Below are 25,277 nucleotides of genomic sequence, written 5' to 3' on the forward strand. Positions count from 1 at the left end.
TATTCTTCCAGAGAACATCACAATCTCTGAAGAATCAAAGATGTGACTGACCCAACAGCAAGATATAGAGGGAGAGAGGGAAACAGAAAGAGGGGAGAGAGAGAGAGAGAAGCATGCTAAGCATCAGTTGACTACAAAACATTTCTAGTTCAGAATGACGTGCAAGATGCTATTTAAGGGATATTATCCAGGAAATGTAGGATAAGAAAAGGATGTGGTCTTGTCATGCAAAAACAAAGGATCTGAGGCTGAGTGTTGCCCAAGCATCCCCCACCTCTTGTTGGGGAGGATTTCTGGGGGGAAATGGACAAGAATCACACAGTATTAAGAGGTGTGCAATCTGGAAGAGATCTCAAATCCACTGAGGTATTGGAATTAAGAGGAGTTAAAAATAAAAGGAACCTAAATTGAAGGAAATTTTCTATCTTTGTCAAACCAATTATATTTCCTTGACCTACCTGGACATCGTAAGGTGGCACTCCCTTTCCCATTGATCCAGGTTTAATTTCGTTTCCTTTCTGATTGGCACAGATTATTCCCTGTCAAGAGGAAATGTCTTTAGTGGCATGCTAAGGTATGCTTTCTCTTCTTCCAGCCCTCTCCAAGAGAAGAGATGCATAGTTGGACAGCTAAAAGGTTGGCCTCAAAGTCAGGAAGCCCTGGGTTAAAGTCCCATCTCTGGTACATACTGGCTGTATGACCCTGGACAAATCACTTTTCCAATTAGTGCTCCAGGCAACTCTCTAAGATCGTCCGTTGCAGAAAGGGTGTTGATTTGCCTTGGCAGAGAAAGTTTCCTGAACCGAGTTCCTATGCTAATGAAATCATAGACCCAGTCCCTATCCCTAGGATAAGGCCTACTTTTTTCATCCTCTTATATATAATGACATAGAAACTTCAGATATTATATTGACAGACTTTCCCAATGATCTCTCCCAACTTATTTTATGAAGCCCCTCCTTATGTTCAAGATGCTTAGGGCAGTTAACTAAATCATACTTCATTGTTGTTGTTGAGTCATTTCAGTCATGTCTGACTCTTTGTGACCCTATCTGAGATTTTCTTTTTATCCCTTAAAAGTATTTTATTTGTTTTTTCCAATTACATGTAAAGATAGTTTCCAACATTTTTTTTGTAAAATTTTGAGTTCCAAATTTTTCTCCTCCCTTGCACCCTCCCCAAGACAACAAACAATCTGATATAGGTTATATATGTACAATCATGTTAAACATATTTCCACATTAGTCATGTTGTGAAAGAAGAATCAGAACAAAAGGGAAAAACCACAAGAAAGAAAAAGCAAACAAGAGAGTGAAAATAGTATGCTTCAATCTGCATTCAGACTCCATAGTTATTTCTCTGGATGTTGTTAGCATTTTCAAACAAGTGTCTTGGATCTTGGATCATTGTATTGCCGAGAAGAGCTAAGTTTATCATAGTTAATCATTGCAGAATGTTGCTATTGCTATGTACAATGCTGGTTCTGTTCACTTTACTCAGTATCAGTTTATGTAAGTCTTTCCAGGTTTTTCTGAAATCTGGCTGCTCACCATTTCTTATAGAATAATAGTAGTCCATTACATTCATATACCTCAACTTGTTCAGCCATTCCCCAATTGATGGGCATCCCCTTAATTTCTTATTCTTTGCCATCACAAAAAGAGCTGCTATAAATATTTTTGTACATATAGGTCCTTTTCCCTTTTTTATGATTACCTTGGGATACAGACCTACTAGTGGTATTGCTGGATCAAAGAGTATGCCCAGTTTTATAGCTTTTTTGGCATAGTTCCAAATTGTTCTCCAGACTGGTTAGATTAGTTCACAACTCCACCAACAATGCATTAATGTCCCAATTTTCCCATATCTTCTCCAACATTTATCATTTTCCTGTTCTGTCATGTTAGCCAATCTGATAGGTGTGATGTGGTACCTCAGAGTTATTTTGATTTGCATTTCTCTAATCAATAGTGATTTAGAGCATTTTTTCATATGGCTATAGATAGCTTTAATTTCTTTATCTGGAAACTGCCTGTTCATATCCTTTGACTATTTATCAATTGGGGAATGACTTGTATTCTTATAAATTTGACTCAGTCCTCTATATATTTTAAAAATGAGTCATTTATCAGAAACATTAACTGCAAAAATTGTTTCTGAACTTTCTACTTTCCCTCTAATCTTGGTTGCATTGGTTTTGTTTGTGCAGAAACTTATAGTCTCAAAATTATCCATTTTAAATTTCATAATGTTCTCTATCTCTTGTTTGGTCATAAATTCTTCCCTTCATATATCTGACAGGTAAACGAATAGTTGCTTGCTCTCCTAATTTGCTCGTGGTATCATCCCTTATATCTAAATCATGTACTCATTTCAACCTTATCATGGTATAAAGTGTGAGATATTGGTCTATGCCTAGTTCCTGCCATACTTTTTTCCATTTTCCCAGCAGTTTTTGTCAAATAGTGAGTTCTTATCCCAGAAGATGGAGTCTTTGGGTTTATCAACTGCGTTGACTACTGTGGCTTGTTCACCATAGTTAACTAAATCATACTTTATTGTTGTTGTTGAGTAATTTCAGTCATGTCTGACTCTTTGTGACTCTATTTGAGATTTTTTTTGGCAGAGATGCTGGAGTGGTTTGCCATTTCCTTTTCCATCTCATTTTACAAATGAAGAAACTAAGGCAAACAGAGTTAAGTGATTTGCCCAGAGTCACATAGCTGGTAAGTGTCTGAGGCTAGATTTGAGCTCAGGAAGAGTCTTCCTGACTTCTTCAGGCCTGGCACTCTATCAACTACACCACCTGGCTGTCCAAATCATACTTAAATGAACGATAATGAATTGCCTTATCTTAAACTTTCATCCCTTTATATCCTTTCCTCCAGTTGGGGCAATATCAGATTAGAACAGGGAGAATATTGGAATGATTATATAAAACCACAGAAGCAAGCCCAGATTTTTTTTTCCCATGGAAGTTAAAGCCATCTGTTTCATGACCCAAGAGAGCAGGCCTTGAGAGGAAGGATAGGGACCAAATTTATGATTTCACTGGTATAGGCAGAGGTGATCTGGAGCCAGCTTGAAGGGCTTATAGAGCCAATTGTTAAATTTCCGGGGTGAGCATTTATACATCAGAAATTGACAAAGGCTACAAATCAAGACTTGTATTATTTTTGCTTTTTATTGTCTAGACTTAAGAAAGTGATGGAGAAATGTTAATAAGACAGATTAGATGTAAAAGTGTGTCATCCATACTTTTTTTTGGAGACATTGTTGTTAGACATTTACCAGTATACCGTTGCATGTAGGGAATAGCCAAGGGAGTGAACTCCCTCTTCTATTGCAGGTTATCACTTTCTCTGAAACTTATAGTCAGAAAGGGCCGCCTAGAGCACTGAGAGGGAGTACCAGATAATTAAAATGATTATTTACATGATTTGCCCAGAGTCAGAGGTGGAATTGTAACCTAGGTGTTCCTGGCATCAAGGATAGCTCTCTCTCTCTCTGCTACAACACATTGTCTGATTTGTCAGAGGATTAAAGAAGGGGAGAAGAGGGAGTGTTCTTACTTTCCATACCATATGAAAATACAATAGAGTTTCAAGGGCTCTAGCAACATTTTTTCCCTGCATGTGGAGAAGCTCTCAACGTGACCTAAGTCATTTGCACATACCACTTCGGTCTGTCCATAGCCTTCATACAGCTCCAGTCCTGTCTGGCTTTTCCACTGTTCCCTCACTTCTGGGTTAAGTGGCTCCCCTCCAGTCAAGCAGTGCCTCAAAGTTTTGAAGTTATAGCTTAAAAGGCAGAGAAATTGTATAAGTTCATCTGGAAAGATGAACTTATTTAGTTCATTAGTTGACTATTTCAATTAAGTGCAGTGAAAGAGAGAGACAGAGGGGGGGAGAGGGAGAGAGAGAAAGGGAGAGAAAAGAGGGAGTGGGAGAAAGAGAAAAAACAGGAATGGAAAACAAGAGAAAGGGGAGAAGGAAGGGAGAGAGAGGGGTGAGGAGGAGAGAGAGAGAAGAAGGGAAAGAGAAGGAGAGAGAGAGAGAGAGAGAGAGGACTTGGGAAAATTTCCTAAAATGATTTGAGATTGTGTGAGACAAAGGACTGAAAGATTTACACATATGATACAGCATTACCTCCACTAGGCATATATCCCAAGGAGGACAAAGAAAGAGGGAACATATCTCAAAACACTAATAGCAGCACCTTTTGTGGTATCAAAAAACTGGAGGTAAAGTGGGGGCCTAATGATTGAAGAATGGCTGAGCTAATCATGGTAAACAAATGTAATGAATTATTATCACATAGTAAGAAAGTATGAATATGAAGAGTTCAAATATACCTGTTAAGACTTGTATGAACCGACGCAGGACAAAGAAGGCTGAACTGAGAGAATGATGTAAATAATGACCACAATAATGCAAAGGAAAGGATGAGGATAAAGATTAGCCCTGAGATTTCACTGGTTTAGAGAACTCCCAGATGAAAGAGTTCTCAACCAATGCAGGTTAATGCTTTCTTTGCACCTTATGGTCTTAGAGTGTTGCCTTGGGCACAGAGGTTAAATGACTTGCCTAGCTTCACGAAGCCAATATGTGTGCCAGATTCTGGCAACCAGAAGAAAGACTTGAGCCGAGGTTTTCCTGGCCAGCTGTCAATCCATTATACTATGATGTCTCTCAAATGCGAAGGAAAACAGCTCCAAGAGACATTAGAATTCAGATTAATATAATCACCAACCTTGACTCCAGAGGTCCAAAGTTGAACTATGCCTCCCTCCTCTCAGTAGAGAGGTGGTGGCCTATGAGTGTGAAACTCTGTATACATTGTTAGACATAGCCAGTGTATTGCTTTGTTTTGCTTAACTGTTTTTCTTTTTTATGGGTGGGGTAGTTCTGTGGCAGGGGTAGGGTAATATTCGGAAGTCACATTGATACAAAAAAAAAAGCATCATTAAAACATTAAAAAAATTTTTTGAAAGAAGAAAATACAAATTTCCTACCTGAGAAGAAAATGGCTGGGGGTGGGGGTGACCAGGGATGTCTGTTATGGAGCTTGTTTTAGAGCATTGGTTTAGAAAATAGTATAATTCTTAAGCTTCAAGATAAGTGATTTTGCCAAACTAGAAGTTATCAGTTTTCTGCCCCCAAGGCAATATAGAAAATAAAAAGAAATTTTTTTTTCTAAGATACCTCTTAAGGTCTTTTTGTATAAGCATCCGGTATACAGTTGGGGCACTGCAGAGAGTGGTTATGGGGTAGTTGTTGAGCGTCTAAAGAAATTATAAAAGAGACATCAAAAGTTAAAGGTCAAGAAATCAGATGTTTTAAGTTTCTAAATACAATTGTAGATTTAGAAATAGAAGGTACCTCAAAGGTCATATTAGTTCCAACTTCTCATCTGACAGGTGAAGAAACCTAGGCCCAGAGGAGGAAAGTGACTTACCTAGCTGGAGATAGCTGGGTGGTATGGTGGATAGAATGCTGGGCCTGGAGTCAGGAAGACCTGAATTTAAATCCTGCCTCAGACACTAAATGTGTGACCCTGGGCAAGTCACTACACCTCTGTTTGCTCCAGTTTCCTCATCTGTAAAACGGGGATAATAACAGCATCTACCTCCCAGGGCTGTTGTGAGGATCAGACAAGATAATGTTTTTATAAAGTACTTTGCACAGTTCCTGGCACATAGTAGGGGCTTAATAAATGCTTGCTTCCTTTATTCCTTCCATAAATCTTTCAAACCCAGGTCATCTGACAACTCTAAATCCAATGTTCTTTCCAGTGAAAAGTACTGCCTCCTCATCTTTACTAATTCCTTTAAAAAGGTCTATCCATTGCACATCACAAGACTAAAGAAGCTTATTCATTGACAGTGCATTGATTATATACTATAGTATCACCAAATGTTGCAAACAAAATACATTTTATATTATAGATACCTCCCACATAAAGTTCCAACTAGTTATATTTCACTGCAGAAATAACTGATCACCCAGGGTATTTTACTTGAAATCTAACTTCCTCAGCAAGATCTCATTAGCCCTTCTTCTACATATTTACATAAAGTATAATTTCTATGCAAATATACAGAACAGTGTTGGTACATGTGAACTGAAACAGTAGGAACTCTCTTTTCCTAAGAAAATATGATTCTTTTAAATGAATTTATAAAATGTAAGAGTACTACAGCCTTTAAGTTTTTCAAGTCTGCTTCTACTGGATCAGAATCTAATTTTTTAATATCACTGTAATTAAAACAATTCTGATATACCCATTAAATTGACAAAAGTAATTAAAAATTTAATGTTGACAGTGTCTGGTAGACTAGGAGATGAGTTTAGCTATGACTCAGAGAGAAATCCAGAAATTTCTAGCTTACTAAGAACAAAACATGTATATTGTCTTAAATGTTCAAAAAAGTAATTAAAATTTTTATTATAAGCTTAAGAACCATAACACATTTTTATATTCAAATGCACAAACAGCTCCCAAGATAACAGCTGCACAGGAAAGCATACTTTTTGTAAACTTACATGTTAACTTTAACAAGATAATAACTAGATCATCTTATTTATTACTTTATCTTCTTCTCAAACTGTTTTTTCTCCTACTGTGTATTTTTCTAGACTCTGTTGATGATATTATTATTATATACACCTGAAATGTACATGGTTGTCATAATTTTCAAATACTGCTGTTTTGGTCTTGCTTTCTTCATCCTGAATCGCTTTAAGATTTTGTAGCATTCGTGTTTGTCATTTCTAATGGCACAACAATAATCTATTGCATTCATATTCCACACTTTGTTTAGCCCATTTACTGATTATTGGACAGAGTCTGGTTTTATGTTATTACAAACAAGGTTGCTATGAATATTTTTGTACAGGGAGATCTTTTTGTCTTTAGGATATAGTGTAGGTAGTGGGATCATCGAGTCAAAAGGTATTGTGTAACACCACAGTGCTTTCCAAAAAGATTGCACCAATTCATGGTTGTTGCAGCAGTGAAAAATAATGTCTCTGTTTCTTTCTTCATACCCACATGGTTCAGCCAAGAGTCAGTGCAATCAAACACTCAAAGTTTAGGTATATATATGCAAGCAGTAGCTTTACTGAGATACAGAGGATTTTATTTTTAAATAGCAGGGAAGAATAAATGGTTGAGTGAAAATTCCCATAGTGCTTCTATTCCCCTTTTGAAGAAGGTTGGTTATTCTCAGTAGAGGGGGCCTAAAGGGAACCAGGGGCCCTGTCAGGTCAGAGAACCTGTAGGATGGTCCTTCTGTGCTCCTTGAAAGTCCCCTTACTAATGAATAATCACTTACCTACCTAAGGGCCCACACCTCTGTTTTAGGTCACCTCCCTGGAAATATTTCCTTACTAATTTGATTTAGCTGTGACTCCTCTGTAGCTTCCTTTTCCTGAATTTCTAGCTGAATAACTGAACTCAACTCCTAGCCTACCACACTCTGCCAACATTAACATTTTAATTAATTTTGCCAATTTAATGAATGTAACGTAGTAGGAGAATTATTTTAATTTAGATTTCTTTTTATTAATTTGGACACTTTTAAAATGGTTATTGATAATTTGTTACTTCTTTCAAAGTACTTGTTCACATCCTTTTACTATGTGTTTTCTGGGTTATGGATCTTGCTCTTAAAATTTATTTCAATTTCTTAGGGATTTTGAATATCAAACTTTTTTTTAGTAATATTTATAGGAATTCCCCCCCCAATTTGTTTCTTTTCTTTTTATTCTGGATGTATTGCTTTTTCTTGTGCAAAAGCACACACTTCTTTCTCTCTCTCTCTCTCTCTCTCTCTCTCTCTCTATCCTGCCCTCTCCCCCCCACATATATGTACATATGTATATATGTACATTATAGATTTTGTGATATACATGTGTGTACATACATGTATTGTAGACATACATATATGTACATGTGTTATCAAATCCATTTATTTTTCCCTTTTGTAAATCTCTCTGTTGAATAGCAAAGAATTTTTCTATCTCATCCCTTTACTTTTATAAGGAAATTCAATCCATATTCTTGGTTATATTTATTGCATGTGACATCCCTGTACTGTGCTTTCATTTAATTTCTCATTTTTTTTTAGAAAGGAATACAACCTTCCTTATCTCATTGGTAATAATTCTATCTCGACCTTAACATACTCACATTGCACTAAACACAGTCACTATATTTTATATCATTCATTCTATAAATTTTTTGAAAATGTGATTTCCCTGGTCTTTTCCTTGTTTGAGATAGGAGTATCACTTTGGGATTACTTTTCTCCCGCAACTCCTCCCTTTTAGCTATACTCATTTTTTGGTTGTTTAAAAAAAAATCTGTGGCATCCTAAATCAACCTATTTCTCTCCTTCACCTTTCCTCTGAAAGCATTTTTGTTTGAAATGTGGTGCTTTCCTTTTCGATTACTTGTAAAATCATTTCTTTGTTCTTGTGTCCTGAAGTTTGACAGTATATTTGGCTGAGTAGAATTAGGGGTTCATTCTTGTTGATGTTCTATGAATTCTTTTAACTTGGAGTCTGTTCTTCATTTTCAATATTTCTGGCAAAATTTCCCATATGATTTCCTGAAATAGTGTATCGTGAGGTTCTTTTCTTCACAGCTTTTGGGAAGCCTTTAGGCATTCTTTAATTTAATTCTTTAGGCATTCTTTAATTTTCCATTTTTGGCCTGCCTTCTCTATCTGTTTTTATCTGTATAGATTCCAAATCTTTTAACAGTTGTTTAATTTATTAGGCAATTTTTTTTCTGTATTCTCTGTTGTTTTTGCAACTTTCCCTCCAGTGAAATAATTTTATTTTTTATTTATATTTTTGTGAAAATTGTAATCTTTTTATTGTTTGATATAGTTATAATTATAGGACTCCAACATGGAATCACTTAGACCAAGTGGTCCTAATGTCCATAAAACAGATGGCAAAGATAATCAAGGTTGTACTTTTTGTTGTTCTATGTTAACCCTATTTCAAGCAGTTAATGCTTGCAACTTCTGATTGGATAAAACTCAGACCCTTTCCCAGCTTCTATTCCCAATAAAGAAATTCTCCCTACCTGAGTTTCACCCAAGTGCAATATCAATAAGTGACCCTGAGAACTTCACCACTTCTGGGTCTGATTAGGAATGTCCCCTCTCACATCTGACAGGAATTACCTATCCTCCACCAAGCCCATTTTTAGAGAATATAACTTTTCCACCTGAATTCCTACTTTATGTCTTTTTTTCCTACATATCTATCTCCTCTCACCAGGAAAGTTTTTTACAGTGGAGGGGCAGGGTAGGTTGTGTATGTGTGGGAGAATTTCTGTCTATACCTACTTGCTTGCTGTGCATATAATGATAAAGCTCTTGTTTATATCAGCTTCTCGAGTACCAATTTCCATAAATTTCCTAACCCAGGTTTTTGCTTTAACTTCATCTGTTAGGCCAAATAAAGTAGTTTTCCATAAGTACTTAAAAATTGTTTAATTTCTTCTTTATTATGCCTTAGATTTTCAAATTCTTTCCTTTATTTCACTTCATGATTTTTGTTGTTGAATCGTTTCAGTTGTGTCTCACTCTTCTCTACCCCATTTGGGGTTTTCTTGGCAAAGATACTCAAGTGGATTGCTATTTCCTTCTCCAGCTCATTTTGTCTTTTTTTTTTTGTGAGGCAGTCAGGGTTAAATGACTTGCCCAAGGTCACACAGTTAGTACGTGTCAAGTGTTTGGTCTGAGGTGGGATTTGACCTCCAGCTCATTTTGCAGATGAGGAAATTGAGGCAAACAGGGTTAAATGACTTCTCCAGGACCACACAGCTAGTAAGTGTCTGAGGCCAGATTTGAACTCAGGAAGATGAGTCTTCCTGACTCCAGGGCCAGCACTCTATTCATTGTTCTACTCAGATGATATTTTTGCTCATTTTATTTCTTTCTTCAATTCTTTTACTGTATCCATTATCTATTTTTTTGTGCCTCAATGAAATTCTTGTTCCATTTTCCTTGTTGGTCATATTTGAATTGTTTTTCTTCAGGTATTTCTGCTTTCATTTTTCTTAACCCATAATGTTTTTTCATTGCATTATAATATTTCTGTTGTCTATTCATTTTTTAAAGTTTTTTTTTCTAAAAATAATTTTCTTTTGAAAGCATGTAGTAGATTTGTTTCATTTTGATGTTTCCATTGGTTTTTTGAGGGAGTTATTGAGAAGAATGAGACCTTTTACTTTTCCATCTTCTTATAAGTCTTATGTTTTAAATTTTAAGAAATATTAGATTTACATTTAAATAATTCTTTCTGAAGAGGTCTTACTGCGTCAGTTAACTCAGTGGTATTTTGTCCTATGTAAAAACACATGATAGAGTAAATGAATGCTGAGATATAGATTCATAGACTGTTAGATCTGGAATAGAATACTTAGATTCACCTAATTCAAGCCTTCACTTTGCAGATGATAAAACAGGTTTGAAGGGGCAAAATAATTTTTTGAAGATCACACAATTTATTGGTTGAAGAGATAGAATCCAGGATGACAGCATCATAGATTTAGAGCTGGAAGGACCTTTTGTGCTAGAAGGAACCTTAGAGGTCATCTAGTCCACTACCTTTTTTTCCTTTTTTGGTTAATAGCTGAGGAAACTGAGGCCCAGATAAATTAAGTGCCTTGCCCAAACTCACAGAGGTGCAAAGCTGGGATTTGAACCCAGGTTCCTTGACTCCAAATCCAGTATTCTTTTCATTTTACCTATATCACACTAACCCAGGTTTCCTGACCCTAAATTCCATTTCTTTTCTTTGGTGCACCTACTCTGTTCTTTATTTTTCTCACCTCTGAATTTTCATTCGTTTCATGTTTCATCTTCTTTGATTTTCGGGTGAGATTTTATCCTGTAGACATTTGGCTCGCTAGTTCTAATTGCTTTGTATATGCTGCTGCTGTCTCATTCAATAGGTGTGTACTCATTAAGATCACACAGCACATCATGGTGAATAGAGCCCTGGGCCTAGAATCAGGAAGACTCATCTTCCTGAGTTCAAATCTGATCCCAGACACTTATTATCTGAGTGACCCTGGGCAAGTCACTTCACCCTGTTTGCCTCAGTTTCATTATCTGTAAAAATGATCTGGAGAAGTAAATGACAAACCACTCCAGTGTCTTTGCCAAGAAAACCCTAAATGGAGTTATGAAGAGTTGGACGCAACTGAAAAAACAACTGAACAACGAAGGGACCTCAGAGGTCATTATCTAATCCCTCATTTTTCTGGTGAGGAACCTGAGGCTTGCAAAGATTAGGTGACACTGGCCTCCCTGCTATTCCTTTCACAAGATAGACTCCCGGCATTTTCTCTAGTTGTCCTCCATGCCTAGAATACTCTCCCTCCTTATTTCCACCTTCTGGCTTCCCTGAAGTAACCGCTAAAATCCCATCTTCTATTTGTAACCTTTTCTTATCCCCCTTAATGCTAGTTCCTCCTGTGCATTGATGATGTATTCCGTATTTATCTTGTTTGTACACAGTTGTCTTCCCTGTTAGACTGTGAGCTTCCTGACAGCAGGGACTGTTTTTTGCCTTTCTTTGTATCCCCAGTGCCTGAGGACATATTGTTGTTGTTGTTGTTGTTTAGTCATTTCAGTCACGTCCAACTCTTTGTGACCCCATTTGGGATTTTTGTGGCAAAGCTACTAGAATGGTTTGCCATTTCCTTCTCCAGCTCATTTAACAGATGAGGAAATGAGGCAAATAGGGTTAAGCAACTTACCCAGGGTCACACAGCTTGTAGGTAGGTGTCTGAGGCTGAATTTGAGCTTGGGAAGAGGAGTTTTCCTGACTCCAGGCCTAGCGTTCTATCCACTGTACCACCTAGCTGCTTTTGGTACATAGTAGGCACTTAAGAAATACTAACTGACTGACTTGCCCAAAGTCATATAGGTGGTGACAGTGCTAGGATTTGAATCAAGGTCATCTGACACCAGTACCAGTGGTCTTTCCATCAGTTCATCTTCTATTACTGATAAACCATAGCAAATACAGTTTGAAGCCCTGAGTCGTATACTGACTGACTTACCTCAGGTCACACAATGAGGCAGGTATAGAAGCAGGCAAGGTCCCAGCTTTTCCAGAGTTTAGACTTATATTCAGATTCCCAAATCACTCCACCTCAACAGGTACCACCACCCCTAGGTCACATAGAGTTCTAATGCGTTTAATGACATATGGTGGATTCTACTTTTTAAATGTTCTACAAGGGAAAATAACTGCCCTTCATCACATTTTTCTAAAGGTCAATGAAATCTCAGCCATCTAATACCTTAGTCTAGCCCTTCTTACCTGAGAAGAAAGAATAAGCCTGGTGTTTGCAAAGCAGTATCAAATTCATGGATTAGCACAGTGAGAAGGACAGAGAGTGGGTGTAGAAAGGGCTGCTCTGGGGCAAAGCACCCAGGATCTTGCTAGACCTAGAGGTCTACCTCTGCCACCCATTGTCTTTGATTCACTGAAGCATAAGCAAAATACTTGTTTACACTTAAGACTCCTTAGTTGATTGCTTAGAACAAGACCCTTAAGCTGCCATGGATTATGGTGATATTAATAAATCTTAAGCAATTAAATGTGGTTAGATTTTATGCTTGAGAGAGCTGTGGGTGTTCCCTTGTTAGGATATTAAGTAAATGCATTCAACAGTGAAGCCCCTAGAGACTTCACACTGTAAACAAGAGTAAATTCCATAAACCCAAGAAACTCTGTTTACTGACTAATCACTTATTTGTGGTTATGTGGGTGACATGGCAGAGCTCAAAGGGTTTGTGCCAGGAGGTTGGTGGGGAGGCTGTAACATACATCTAAGAAGACGTCCGTGTCAAACTGGGCCATGCGGTGCACAAAGACGCAGGCTCCTTGAAGCCAGGTTGAAAAGACACTACCAATGGCAGCTTTCACCCAGCCTGTATCAGCCATGTTCCACATGATATCTGAAGGTTTCAAGTCCAACCAGTACCTGAACAACACCAAAGAATAAGAAAAAAAAACCATGAAAAACATCTCCATGTTAATAAAAAGCAAATAAGCATCTCCTGAGATGCTGTAACATTGTAAATCTAAATCCACGTAGGCAACCATGGTGTAGTTCCAAACTATACCTTCCACAAAGAGTGTACCCAATACCAAGGCTACTCTGGGAGTGCTGGGCCATTTTGGGAGAGCCTGTTGTCCCACTGGTAAAATAGATAGCCATCGGTTCATGGCTTGCTGTCTTCACACAGTTATGTTCTTCAGAGGCTGACCTGTAAAATGTAGCCGAAGACAATGACTGAAGTTGAGGGATCAGTTTAATGCTGACACTCTGGTTTTGACATTGATAAATTGTGATAACTTGTGCACTATGTACAGTTTATGAATCACTTCTCCATATATGATGTTATTTGATTTTCACAGCCTGGCATTTACTTGACATTGGAGGTGGCCCCTGGGGTAGAACTGACCTGGCTGATTATTGGTGGGTCAATAACTCAACGACGTTTCACCCCTATGTAAACAGTCATTTACTACCCCCTCACTTTGACCCTCAGACACCATCAGGCTTCTGTTGCTCATACACCTCCCTGTTGTATCTTGTTCAAGAAATAATAATCATATTAACATTACCATTGCTAGTGTGAAAGGCATGACAAATTTGAAGCAGCTGGGTAGTTTAGTGAGTGGAATGCTCGATTTGGACTCAGGAAGACCTGAATTTGAATCTTGCCTCAGAAACTTAGTAGCTGTGTGACCTTACTGAAAAAGTAGGTTCGGGACCAGGCTTTAAATGTTAAACAAAGGAAAGTCTTTTCTTTTCTTTTTCTCCTCAAAAATAATTTTTATTTTTAATAACAGTCACAACACACATCAATCAAATAAACCAAATGAGATATTTCATCTGGAAAAAGCAAACAGACAAACAAACAAAAAGCCATAAACTTCTTCCATTTGATAAGTCCCAAAGGTAAAAATTGCAAAAAAAACAAAACCTTATTGCTCAATGTCTCCTGCTTTTTTTTCAATGTGAGTACTTATAAAATTTTCTTTTAAACAAGAGGAATTTGTATAGGATTCCTTGTTTTGCAGAGAAGACAACTCAGGCTTAAGTGAATTGTCCAGAGTCACAGAGGTAGTAAGTGAAGTGGTACATTAGATTATAAGCTTCTTGAGGGCAGGAGCTATCTTTTGCTTCTTTTTGTATCCCCAGAGTAGTACCTGGCACTATCGATTGATTGATTGAAATAGTACTCAAACCTAGGTTTTCTGCTTCCTGGTCCATTGTTGTGTTAACTTTTGAGGATACAAAGCCAAAAAAGAAAATGGAAAAATAGTCCTTGCTCTTAAGGACTTAACATTCTACTGGGGGACACAGTATATTAAAAATAATTAAATGAAAGATAATTTGAAGAGGGAGAGATCACTAATAATTAGGGAGAGCAAGAAACATTTCCTAAAGGAGGTAATACCAGAACTGAGCCTGGTAGGGAGCTAGGAATTTCAAGAAGCAGAAGTGAAGGAGTGCCATCCAGGAATGGGGACCAGCCTGTGCAAAACACAGAATTCCTAGTTTGGGGAAATGCAGGCACATCAGTTTGCACGGGAACAGAGAATACATAAACAAGGGCAGTAGAAATCTAGGTAGGTAAGCTGTTGTTAGATTGTGACGCTACAGTGCCACCTTAGCAGTTATTGTCCCCATCTTACAGATGAGGAAACTCAGGCAAACAGAGGTTAAATGACTTGCCCAGGGTCACACAGCTAGTAAGTTTGAGGTTTGTTTTGAGCTCAGGGCTTCCTGCCTCTAGGCCCAGCGCTCTATCCACTGTACTGCAGAACTACTATAATTTCTCCTATCTGTTCAAATGCACTTTAAATATAAATAATTAGAAGTATACATTATGATTTTATAGTTTTACTTTGAAATACAGTTTTTTATTCTATTGTTTTTCTTTGATTTATGGATTAAAAAAAGAGGGAATACTACATTAATTAATGCAATTTAGTCATTGGAGGTATTCTTAAATTCTGGTCCTTAAGGCTCTGCTCTTGTGCCACCTTCATACAAGAATCTATTCTGATGCCAATAGTTCTAGCACTGTTTTCCTCCTCAAATTATCAGAAATATACTTGTGTTTTTACATATAAATAGTAGACTGTAAGCTCTTAGTTTCCTTCAAAGCTTAGCTTAGGCTCTACCTTCTACATGAAGTCTTTCATGATCTTCTCAGCTGTTAGTGACTTCTCCCACCCTAAATTACTTAGTATTTATTACATATATGCACACATATAATTATAATTATGTAATTATAATGTAATCATATATGCACACATTCACATATATGTATAAACACATAGGCATATATATGCATGTGTGCATGTACATATGCTATCTCCTCTATTTTAGTATAAGTTCCCCGGGGAGCAGAGATTATTCATTTCGTCTTTGTATCTCTGGCTTCTGGGACAGTGCATAGTAAGATTTTGATAAATGCTTGTTTACTGATTGAACAGTTGTAAATCCTTAATAAATACATTGTGAATTACATTGGATTAGAAGGGAAGGGATGGAATCTCTAACCCTAGAGTTCAAAGAATCATAGAATTTCAGAGTTGAAGGAATCTCAGCAGTTAACTAGTCCAATCAATATACCATGAAGAAACCCCATCACAACATATTCAATTGGTCAGACATTCTTTACTTGAAAACATACAATGAAGGGAAAGCCATTCCCTCACAAAGTAGACCATTCTATATGTGAATAGGTCTAATAGGGCATTTGCCTTTACATTAAACACAAATTTGCCTCTTTCCAAATGCTCCCCATTGCTCCTGGTTCTGTGCTATGGAGCCAAACAGATCAAGTCTAATTGGTCTTCCACATGGTGGCCCATCGAATACTTGAAAGAGTCCTTCCAAAAAAAGGCATCATAGACCTAATCCTATTTGCTTTTCTTATGTATGTTACTTCATTCCTTTTCAATTCAATAAAATCAAATACCTATTATGCGGAAGGCACTGTGCTAAGAAAACAAACAAAGCTATCTGTCCTGGATGGGTTGTATACTCTCCTGGTTTGTAAGATTTCTTGAGCTTCCTCCTTTTTTTTTGTGGTTCAATGGATTTTATCATATGGCTCAGGTAAGGATCCCCAAGCAAGTTAGAGGTTTGACAAATCAGTACACACAAGGGAAAATCTTTTAAATTCATTCTTGCTCAGGTATTTGTGGGTAATATAAGGTAGGGTCAGAAAGTACTCACTCAAATAACTCGTTGAAGTTTAGCCATCCACTGCGGCTATTTTCTGACACCAGGATCTTGGTTTTAAGAGCAGGGCAGTTGGACACAATAGAATCCACAGCTGGGGCTACCTCCTCACTAGCCACAATACACTTGGCCTTGGATGCTGTTAGCCTGTAGAGAATGTCTTTGGCTGTCAACTGGATTGTCCCAGGCATGAAGACAAGTCCTGGAAAAACCAGAGAATTCACATGCAAGTAAGGGACTGGAATCATCTTAACTTTCTCCTAAGTATTTGGCTGATTTGAACTATTTCAGAGAAAAATGTTAGAAGAAGTCAATTGTTGAGCTTTAGGGAAGGGAAGTAGCCACTAAACTGGACCAGAAAATCAAGTAACAGACACTGAATGTCAAAACACTACTAGTTAGGAGCCTTGAAATGAATTGGATAGGAGAACTTGGGTTTAATTCCTCAGAAGATTCTGTTATATTCTCTTGGAATTGAATTAAATTAATTATAATACCAAATGGTTATGGTAGAATCAATATATTGTTGATGAACATGAAGATGGAGTAAGAAAATACCTCAGAGAAGACATCTCTCCCTTCTCTTGCACAGGTTGGGGTCCACAAGTGTGGAGCACTGCATATATCAGATTTTCTTGATGTGTTGATTGCTTTTTTTTTTTTCAGAATTTTTTCTCTTTTCTTAAAAAATATTTTTCTTATGGGGGATGGCTCTTTTGGAAGTGAGGGGGAGAGTAGGAGGAGGGAAATATAAACAATGTAAAAACAAAAGTAAATCCCAAAATATATTAAAAAATACCACAGAGGATATGCATACCTGGGAAAATATAAAATTAATTATTATTCAAACTAATTTTTATTTAATTTAGATATATTTATATTTAACTTTGGCCTTACTAGCCAAAGAGATGACAATAATTAATTATTGCTATAGAAATGGTTGCTGTATGGGACCATAGGATTACAGAATCATAGATTTAGAGCTAGAAGGGATGAGCCCTTTCGTTTTGCAGATGAAGAAAATGAGGTCCAAAGAGTTTAATGACTTGTCCAAGGTCACCCAGGTAGTGAGTGAAAGAGCTAAGATGAGAACTGAATGCCTATAATACCCGAGATAGCACCTATACTGCTATACATGCTGTTTTTCACTGACATTGGCCAATTTGTGACTATGATAGTGCAACCATCATAGAAACCAGTATGATGGAGTGGAAAGAGAATAAAACTTGAAATCTGAAGACCTATTCATCCTGTATATAGATATTTGTTTGCATGTTGTCTCCTCCATTAGATTGTAAATTCCTTGAGGGCAGAGACTGTCTTTTGACTCTTTTTGTATCCCCAGCACTTAGTACAGAGCCTTGCACATAGTAGGTGCTTAATAAATATTTATCGACATCTGAGACATTGGACAAGTTATTTAAACTTCACTTTCATCATTGTAAAATATGAGGGTTAGACTGGAAGATCATATATTAAGAGCTAGAAGACAGCTTTAAGGTTATCTAGTGTAGCTCCCTCACTTTACAGTTGAGGAAATTGAGGCTTAGAGAGTCTAAGTCACTTGCCCAAGATAGTAAGCGGTCAAACTAGGATCCAGACCCAGGGCTGATCCTAGTTACTTGCAACTCTATTGTTGTTCAGTCGTTTCAGTCATGTCTGACTGTTTGTGACCGTATATGGGCTTTTCTCCAGCTCATTTTAGAGATAAGGAATGAAGGCAAACAAGATTAAGCCACTTACTCAGAGTCACACAGCTAATAAGTTTCTGAGGTCAAATTTGAACTCAGTTTTCCTGACTTCCTGGCACTCTATTCACTGCATCACCTAGCTTCCCAATTCTAAAACCTTCAATTGAAAATCTTATCAGATTTTTAATTTTAGCTTGAAATTCTATTTACTAATAATAACTGATATTTATATAACACTTTAATGTTTACAAAGCACACTTCTCACAACAATCTTGTGAGATGAGCAATGCAAGTGCTATCTCCACATTTTATTGAAAGAGAAACTAGAAGTTGAGTGACTTACCCAAGGTCACACATCTAATAGACAGCACAACTGGGACTTAAGTCCATGTTTTTGGACTCTGTCCTTCTCCCTTTCTACCATACTATAGCTGCATCCCCATTTAGTATATAAATTATTTGACTGTGCAACACATAATAAGCAAGTTTATTATAACACGGATTTTATAAAGGGACATCCATGGATAAATTCCCAATTTCACAACAAGAATATTGGCCATTAATTCAGTAATATCTTTTATATTTCCCTGACTGGAATGCCTATTTTTTAAAATAATATGCTATTTGGTTATTTGAAATATCACCTTTTATTGATTCCTATTTGTCTAAGTTGGCCCCTTGACTTAGGAATGTTAACATCACTGACCTGTTCGCATACAAGCCACATTGACCAGCCACCACTCTGGAACTCTGGGTAGAATCACAGCTACTCTCTCTCCTCTTTGGAGGCCACATGACTTGGAGAGGGCATTGGCCACTTTGCAGGATAAGAGGCCCAGCTCCCCAAAGTTCCATTTCACCTCAGCTCCTTTGCCATTAATCCACCATAATGCTGGGTTGGGGGGACGCTCTCCTTTCTGGTCAGTGAAACAAAAGAAAGGAATGTGAAGGCCATATGCCTAGGGTCTGTGATGGAACCTTTAATAATAGGAACAGGGAATCAGGGCTTGGTATATTATTTTGTTGATTGTCTAGACTTAAGAAAGTGATGGAGAAAAAGTTAATAATGAAGATTAAATTTAAAATGTGTCACACGTACTTTTTTTCTTCTTCTGGAGATCCAATTCTTAAACATTTACCACCACATCCCTGAATGAAGGAGACAGACACCTGCACTGAGACAGCCTAGTCCAGCACAGAAGCAGGGAGGGGGATTTAATGAACCTCGGAGAGCAGAGGTATCCCTGGCATTCTGTGATTCTGTGAAATGACTCATCTAATACTCTGTAACATCAAAGAGAACCTTTGAATCTTTGAGATGAAAGGAATCTTAGAAGCTGTCTGGTCCCATGTCCCACACAAAATGCAATAAAACCTTTTGTAACATCTTTGATGGGTTGTCACTTAATTCTTCCTTGAAGTGAATGTTACCCACATAACTTTGAAAGCAGAGGCTTGGTTTAAACTGACAACTTTGTATTTATCTTCAATCAACCTCTGAGGGGCTCATCAATAGATAATTTATAAAAATCATGTTTGCCTGTATAAAGTTCTTATAGGTTTGAAAGAATTGAGAATTATGAAGATTCTAAGACACCAAGGAACATTTCTGATTGTGACTCAGTGTTCAGATATATTACATGTCACTCTTCATTATGTGCTCCCAACCCCATCTCCAGAACTGGAAGGAATTAGATGAACTTAAGCTAATCATATTCATAAAAGAATAGCAACGACTGTTCATTGGCTTTATTTTTATTATTTTAAAGCATTACTACCAATAGTACCTTTTGGGATAATCTATGACCAGGAGACCTTCAAAAATTATAGTTAGCTGAACAGAGTTGCATGGTACCCATAATAAATGAAGTTATAATGTGAGAAAAGAGAAGGCACTAGGCAGAGGTGGAGGGACTGTAGGTGGAAGGGGGCTACTTTTATTTGAGAAGGAAATTTCTTTCCAAAGGGGAGAGTAGAAAACTGGAGTGTGAGAGGCTTAGAGAGATAGGAGATTGAAGAACAGAACTGTGACTAGTATGGGACAAATAAGGCTTTGCCCCATGTTATTGAACTAGGAGCTTTGCTTTCTCCTTGTGGTGACTGCCATCTCTATGCCAAGCCCTTCTTTGCAGTTCTCAGCCACCATGTGACACAATCACCCTGGGTCACCCCTAGTTTTCTGTCTCCATGGCATTCCTGTCTTACAATCCACCTTCCTCCCAAGCTTGTCAAGGATGCCCCCTCTCCTGGCATAGACTGCACCTATGGTCAAACTGTGCTTCATACCCCTGTCTCCTCTTCCCCACTTTCCTTAAGTGAAAATATTCCTAGTTGTGGCTGTGTTGAAGAATGACTCATAGGATGATAGAAGGGACCTCAGAAGCCATTTGGTCCAACCTCCTCATTTTATAGATGAGGACAACAAGGCCGTGTGAAGTTAAATGACTTCTCCAGGATAATAGGCAGTAAGTTTCAGCGCTGAAACTTGAACCTGGATCCTCTGGCTCCTGGATCAGGGTTCATTCCATTGGAGTCAATGCTGAGGTGGACAAAAGTTATGCTATTACAAAGTAAAACATCTCTTACCTTTTCAGCCTGTGCCCATCTATCCAGTACATCCCCAGCAAAGTTAAAATTCTCTGGTAAGTCCCGTTCACAGCGATTTATAGCTTCAAAATCAGAAAGACTCAGAGGAGTCAGAACCTGGTATCCTTGATGAAAATACCTCCTAGGAAACTTAGGACTCCAGATGAACCTGAACATCTGTAACTGTAATAAAATCTTCATGATGGCAAGATGGATTTTTTTTGACAATTGAGCCTCAGCAATAGAATATCCTGCAAGAAGAAGAATGGAGAGAATATCAGTCCTCTGTTTATCTCATGCAATGTGTTCAGAGGTGTCTTATGGTTCCCATAGGTGTTGAACACCATACACATCCTTTTCTTCTTTCTTGAGTTTGGAAAACCTGGAACATGTCCAGACAAAGGTAACTAAGTTAGTGATGGACCTTGAGACTATGCTATATAAGGATCAATCAGTCAATATTTATTAAATACTTACTACGTATGTGCTAGGTACAAAAAGATAGAAAAGCCAGTGCCTGCCCTCAGGGAGCTTATAATCTAACAAGGGTGGCAACATGCAAACAAATATATACAAAGCAAGCTACATACAGAATGAATAGGCAATGAATAATAGAAGGAAGACACTAGAATTAAGAGGGGTTGGGGAAGGCTTTCTGTAAATAAAATGGGATGTTAGTTGAGACTTAAAGGAAGCCAGGGAAGTTTGTAGGCAGAATTGAAGAGGGAGAGCATTCCAGGCATGGGGACAGTTAAAGAAGATCCTGGAGCTGAGAGAAGGATTGTCTTGTTCGTGAACAGCCAGGCGGCCAGTGTTACTGGATCTAAGACCACATGTCAGGGAATAAGAGAACTGGAAAGATAGGAGGGGGCTAGGGTATGAAGGACTATGAATGTCAAGCAGCGGATTTTGTATTTGATCTTGGAGGCAATAGGGAGCCATGAGGTTCATTTCAAAGAGCTGGGAGTGGTAAAGCATAGAGAAAAAAGTTTGGGAGATTTATGACAGTTGTCTTCAGGTGTTTGAAGGCTGTCATATGAAAGAGGGATTGGACTTGTTTTGTGTGACTTCAGAGGGAAGAATAATGACTATGGAGTGGAAGTCACAAAGAGGCAGATTTTGCTTTGATGTAAAGTTAAATTTAACAATGAGGACAATCCCAAAGTAGAAAGAACTACTTTGAAAGGTAAAGAATTGCCTCTCCCTTGAAGTTTTCAAGCAAAGGTTGAAAGACTCCAGTAGTTGTTGGGGATGATGTGGAGGGTATTTTCATGAAGGTATGTGTTGAATCAGATGAAATCCCTTCTGGTTCTAGCATATTGTGTTTCTGTAACTTTTGCGGTAAGTTTCTATCTCGTCCCTCTGCTTCTAGTCTCTCCCACCCTCTAATTCAACCTTCATTCCACTTTAACACTGACCTTCCTAAAACAGTGCTTTGCATTTCTTTCTTTGCCTTCTTTAGCCTCACAACTTCCTTCTATCTATCCCTCCCACTAAAATAAACTTTCTTTTTAAAAAAATTATTTATTTTATTCTGAACTTAAGAAATGAAACAAGCATTTCTATAACACAGCAGAGTAGGAAAAAAAGATGATTGTACATGAAATTGCAAATCTATTATGTACAACTTGCTATTCCTTTTTAAGTTATGTGACTTTCTTTTTTCCCTCTTTTTTTCTTCCCTCTCCTCCTTCCCCTGCCTTAGAGATGGCTACCATTAGATACAAATATATGTGAAATCATTCTATACATACTTCTATTCATCAGTTCTTTCTTTGGATGCAGATAATGTCTTCCTTCATATGTCCCTTGTAGTTAATTTGGGTATTTATACTTGTCATTCAAAGTTGTTCTTAAAACACTATTGCTATTATAAACAATGTTCTCTTGGTTCTATTCATTTCACTCTTCATTATTTCATGCAAGTCTGTCCATGTTTTTCTAAGATCATTGAACTCATCATAAAATAAACTTTCAATGTATTTCCACTACAGGATAATATCCAAATTACTTAGCTTGACATTCAAGACACTCCATGAACTGCCCTCTACCTCCCTCTCCAACTTTATCCCACCTCTATTCTCCTACACAAACTCTATGCTTCCATTCTGAGCAAATGTATCAACCCTTATCATGTTGTATGCATCCTCCTTGATTCCTTCACTCTTTTCAGAAGGCTCTCCTCCCTTCCATTTGTGTAAACTCTATCCTCCCATCAGTAATTATAATAGCTCAAGTTCCTTTTTCATTAAACTTTTCTCAAATGATCTACTCTGAAATCATAGACTCATAGTATTTTATAGTTGGTAGGATCCTTAGTGGCTATTTTATCCAATCCATGTCCAAACAAGACTATCTTTTTATACCAGACAAATGGTTGTCTATTCTTTATGGGAAGATCCCCTGTAATGGGGAGTCCACTTTGTCTTTAGGCAGCCCAGTCTACATTTGGGTAACTCTAATTGCTAAGAATTTTTTTCTTTTTATCAGATATATATTTGCATGTCTGCAGCTTCTACCCATTGCTCCTAGTTGGTGGGGAGGGGATTAGCAATGGCAAAAAAAATTGAGTCTAATCCCTCTTACAGTGGATGACAATCCTTCAAATACTTGAGCACAGCTACCATGTCCTCCTCGAGTCTTCTCTTCACAAGGATAAAAGTTCCCAGTTCCTTTATTTTCTGCAGGGCATGCACTAACAATCCTTCACCATTTTAGTTGCCTTCCTCTGGATACTCTCCCACTTACCAATTATCTAGTGCCTGTAGAACTGCGCACAACACAATTCACACAGATATGCTCTGAGTAGAGCAGAGTATGTACAGTGGTACTATTGCTTCCTTATTCCTCAAAGCTATACCTCTTAGAGAAGCCCAAGCTCTCCTTTGTATTTTTTGGGGAGGAGGGTGGGCTGGCATACCACACTACTGACTTCTGTTGAACTTGCAGTCCACTAAAATCACCAGATCTTTTTCAGGTAAGCCATTATCTAACTGTGCTTCTCCCCCCCCCCCCATGACCTTCTCAGAACTTCTGTAACATTTATAACTTGTACAGCTTATTTGGTATTTTGTTTATATTGATTCTTTTTGGTGAGCTTTTTATAGCTGTATCCTCTCCCTTACTCGACAATGATTTCTGGAGGGACAGGGCAAGGACATGCTTTAAACCAGTATGGTACTCATTGAGCCATTTGTACTCAGTATTTGTTGATAATAATAGATAATGAAAGGGCTTCCTTAATGGAATATATGTTTAATACACACATTGTTTCTCCATCATCTTGTGCGGAATGGAAAATCTCTTCTAGGAGCAGATGTGCTTGGGTTGTCAACAAAATCGTGTGTGCAAACACCTAACAAAGGGTATAGTTTGCAACATCCTGTGGAAATGATGCCACTGCCCAGAGCTGCTTGTTCCAGAGTGGGGAGAATTGAGAGCTACATTTGGCTCTATTAATAGTCACAAAAGCCAAATGATGATAACTGATGGCAGTTATCTTTATGATTAAACTTTCACTAATGCTGTCATAGAAAGAGCACTCCATATCTAAGAAAACTCTCATTCAGAAAGATGGGGAAGAGAAGAACAAGAACAAAGAGAAGAAAGTAGAGAAAAAAAGGCAAAAGGGTAGCATATTTATGACTTAACTTTCTGCTTGACCTTTCTTTGGACACAATGAGTTAAAATTGGATCTGTGATTGGGAACACTGACTCTCTGGTGTCCTGAGGGACCTCCCACCCCTACAGCAAATAATGACCAGAAATAAGCAGAGGGATAAACTAGATAAATGTTGACACTTCCAATGTAATAAGACCGAATGGAGTGCAATAGCTCTTTATTTGTATGATCTTCATTAGCCTCTGTCTATTTGTGCTAGGCAGTGCAGTGGATGGAGCCCCAGCCAGCCCTTGAGTCAGCAAGACGAGTTTAAATCCAACCCCAGACACTTACTACCTGTAACCCTGGGCAAGTCACTTAACCCTGTTTGCCTCAGCTCTTCATTTGTAAAGTAGCTGGAAAAGGAAATGGCAAAGTACTCTAGTATCTTTGTCAAGGAAACCCTAAATGGCGTCACAAAAGAGCTGGACATGACTCAACAACAATAACAACAAATCTCAGTGAAATGCTAAATGAAGCTGCCTTCAGAACCCTTGACTAATTGGGAAATTCTCATGTCCTAAGGAAATTGGTGTCTTATTCATTCTAAACAAGAAGAAATTAAATTCACCTGCAAATCTATTTCTTAGTTTTATTCCTCCAATTAAGAGATTGTTAGATGTATGAAACAAAATGCTTTCATTTCTTCCATAAGCAAATGTCACATTCGTTCATGTTTCTTTTCTTACTAAATTGCTGGATTAACGTATCTACATTTCTGGAACCAAATATTCTAGGCTGATCCAAACTGAATTCCCACTTCCCACACACAACTTAATATTTTCCCATAAGTGCTGTGCAAAACAATTATAAAAGTGGCATTGAGTGATTGCCTACATAGACTTTCCAATAACCCAATATGGATTTTGACATTTATACAGTATTTCAGCTGAACTTTAATTCTAACCAGAAAATATTACACTTTCTGCACTGAAGTGTCTAGTTTTCTATTACCTTAATCTCAGAGTTCCCTTTTTATTGGCCATTCAACCAAGGTATTAAACTACTGTCTTCAATTTGCTTGAAATATC

The 25,277-nt window shown here is 37.7% G+C and overlaps 1 protein-coding gene across 1 annotated transcript in view; it reads right to left on the minus strand.

The window, feature by feature from the left end:
• Positions 1-20,786, minus strand: part of LOC114052464 (acyl-coenzyme A synthetase ACSM4, mitochondrial-like) — a 30,110-nt gene extending 9,324 nt beyond the window's left edge. Inside the window, exons 1-8 of the mRNA XM_027875095.1 lie at positions 20,586-20,786; positions 18,706-18,916; positions 16,303-16,510; positions 13,166-13,309; positions 12,867-13,023; positions 5,205-5,284; positions 3,677-3,800; positions 459-539 (exon numbers count right to left, since the gene is read on the minus strand). Of these exons, the coding sequence (XP_027730896.1) occupies positions 459-539; positions 3,677-3,800; positions 5,205-5,284; positions 12,867-13,023; positions 13,166-13,309; positions 16,303-16,510; positions 18,706-18,916; positions 20,586-20,786 (1,206 nt within the window). The remainder of the gene's footprint in view (positions 1-458; positions 540-3,676; positions 3,801-5,204; positions 5,285-12,866; positions 13,024-13,165; positions 13,310-16,302; positions 16,511-18,705; positions 18,917-20,585) is intronic.
• Positions 20,787-25,277: the final 4,491 nt, after the last annotated feature.

Source organism: Vombatus ursinus, unplaced genomic scaffold (genome assembly GCF_900497805.2).
Source record: "Vombatus ursinus unplaced genomic scaffold, bare-nosed wombat genome assembly UNPS02014807.1, whole genome shotgun sequence".
Taxonomy (NCBI): domain Eukaryota; kingdom Metazoa; phylum Chordata; class Mammalia; order Diprotodontia; family Vombatidae; genus Vombatus; species Vombatus ursinus.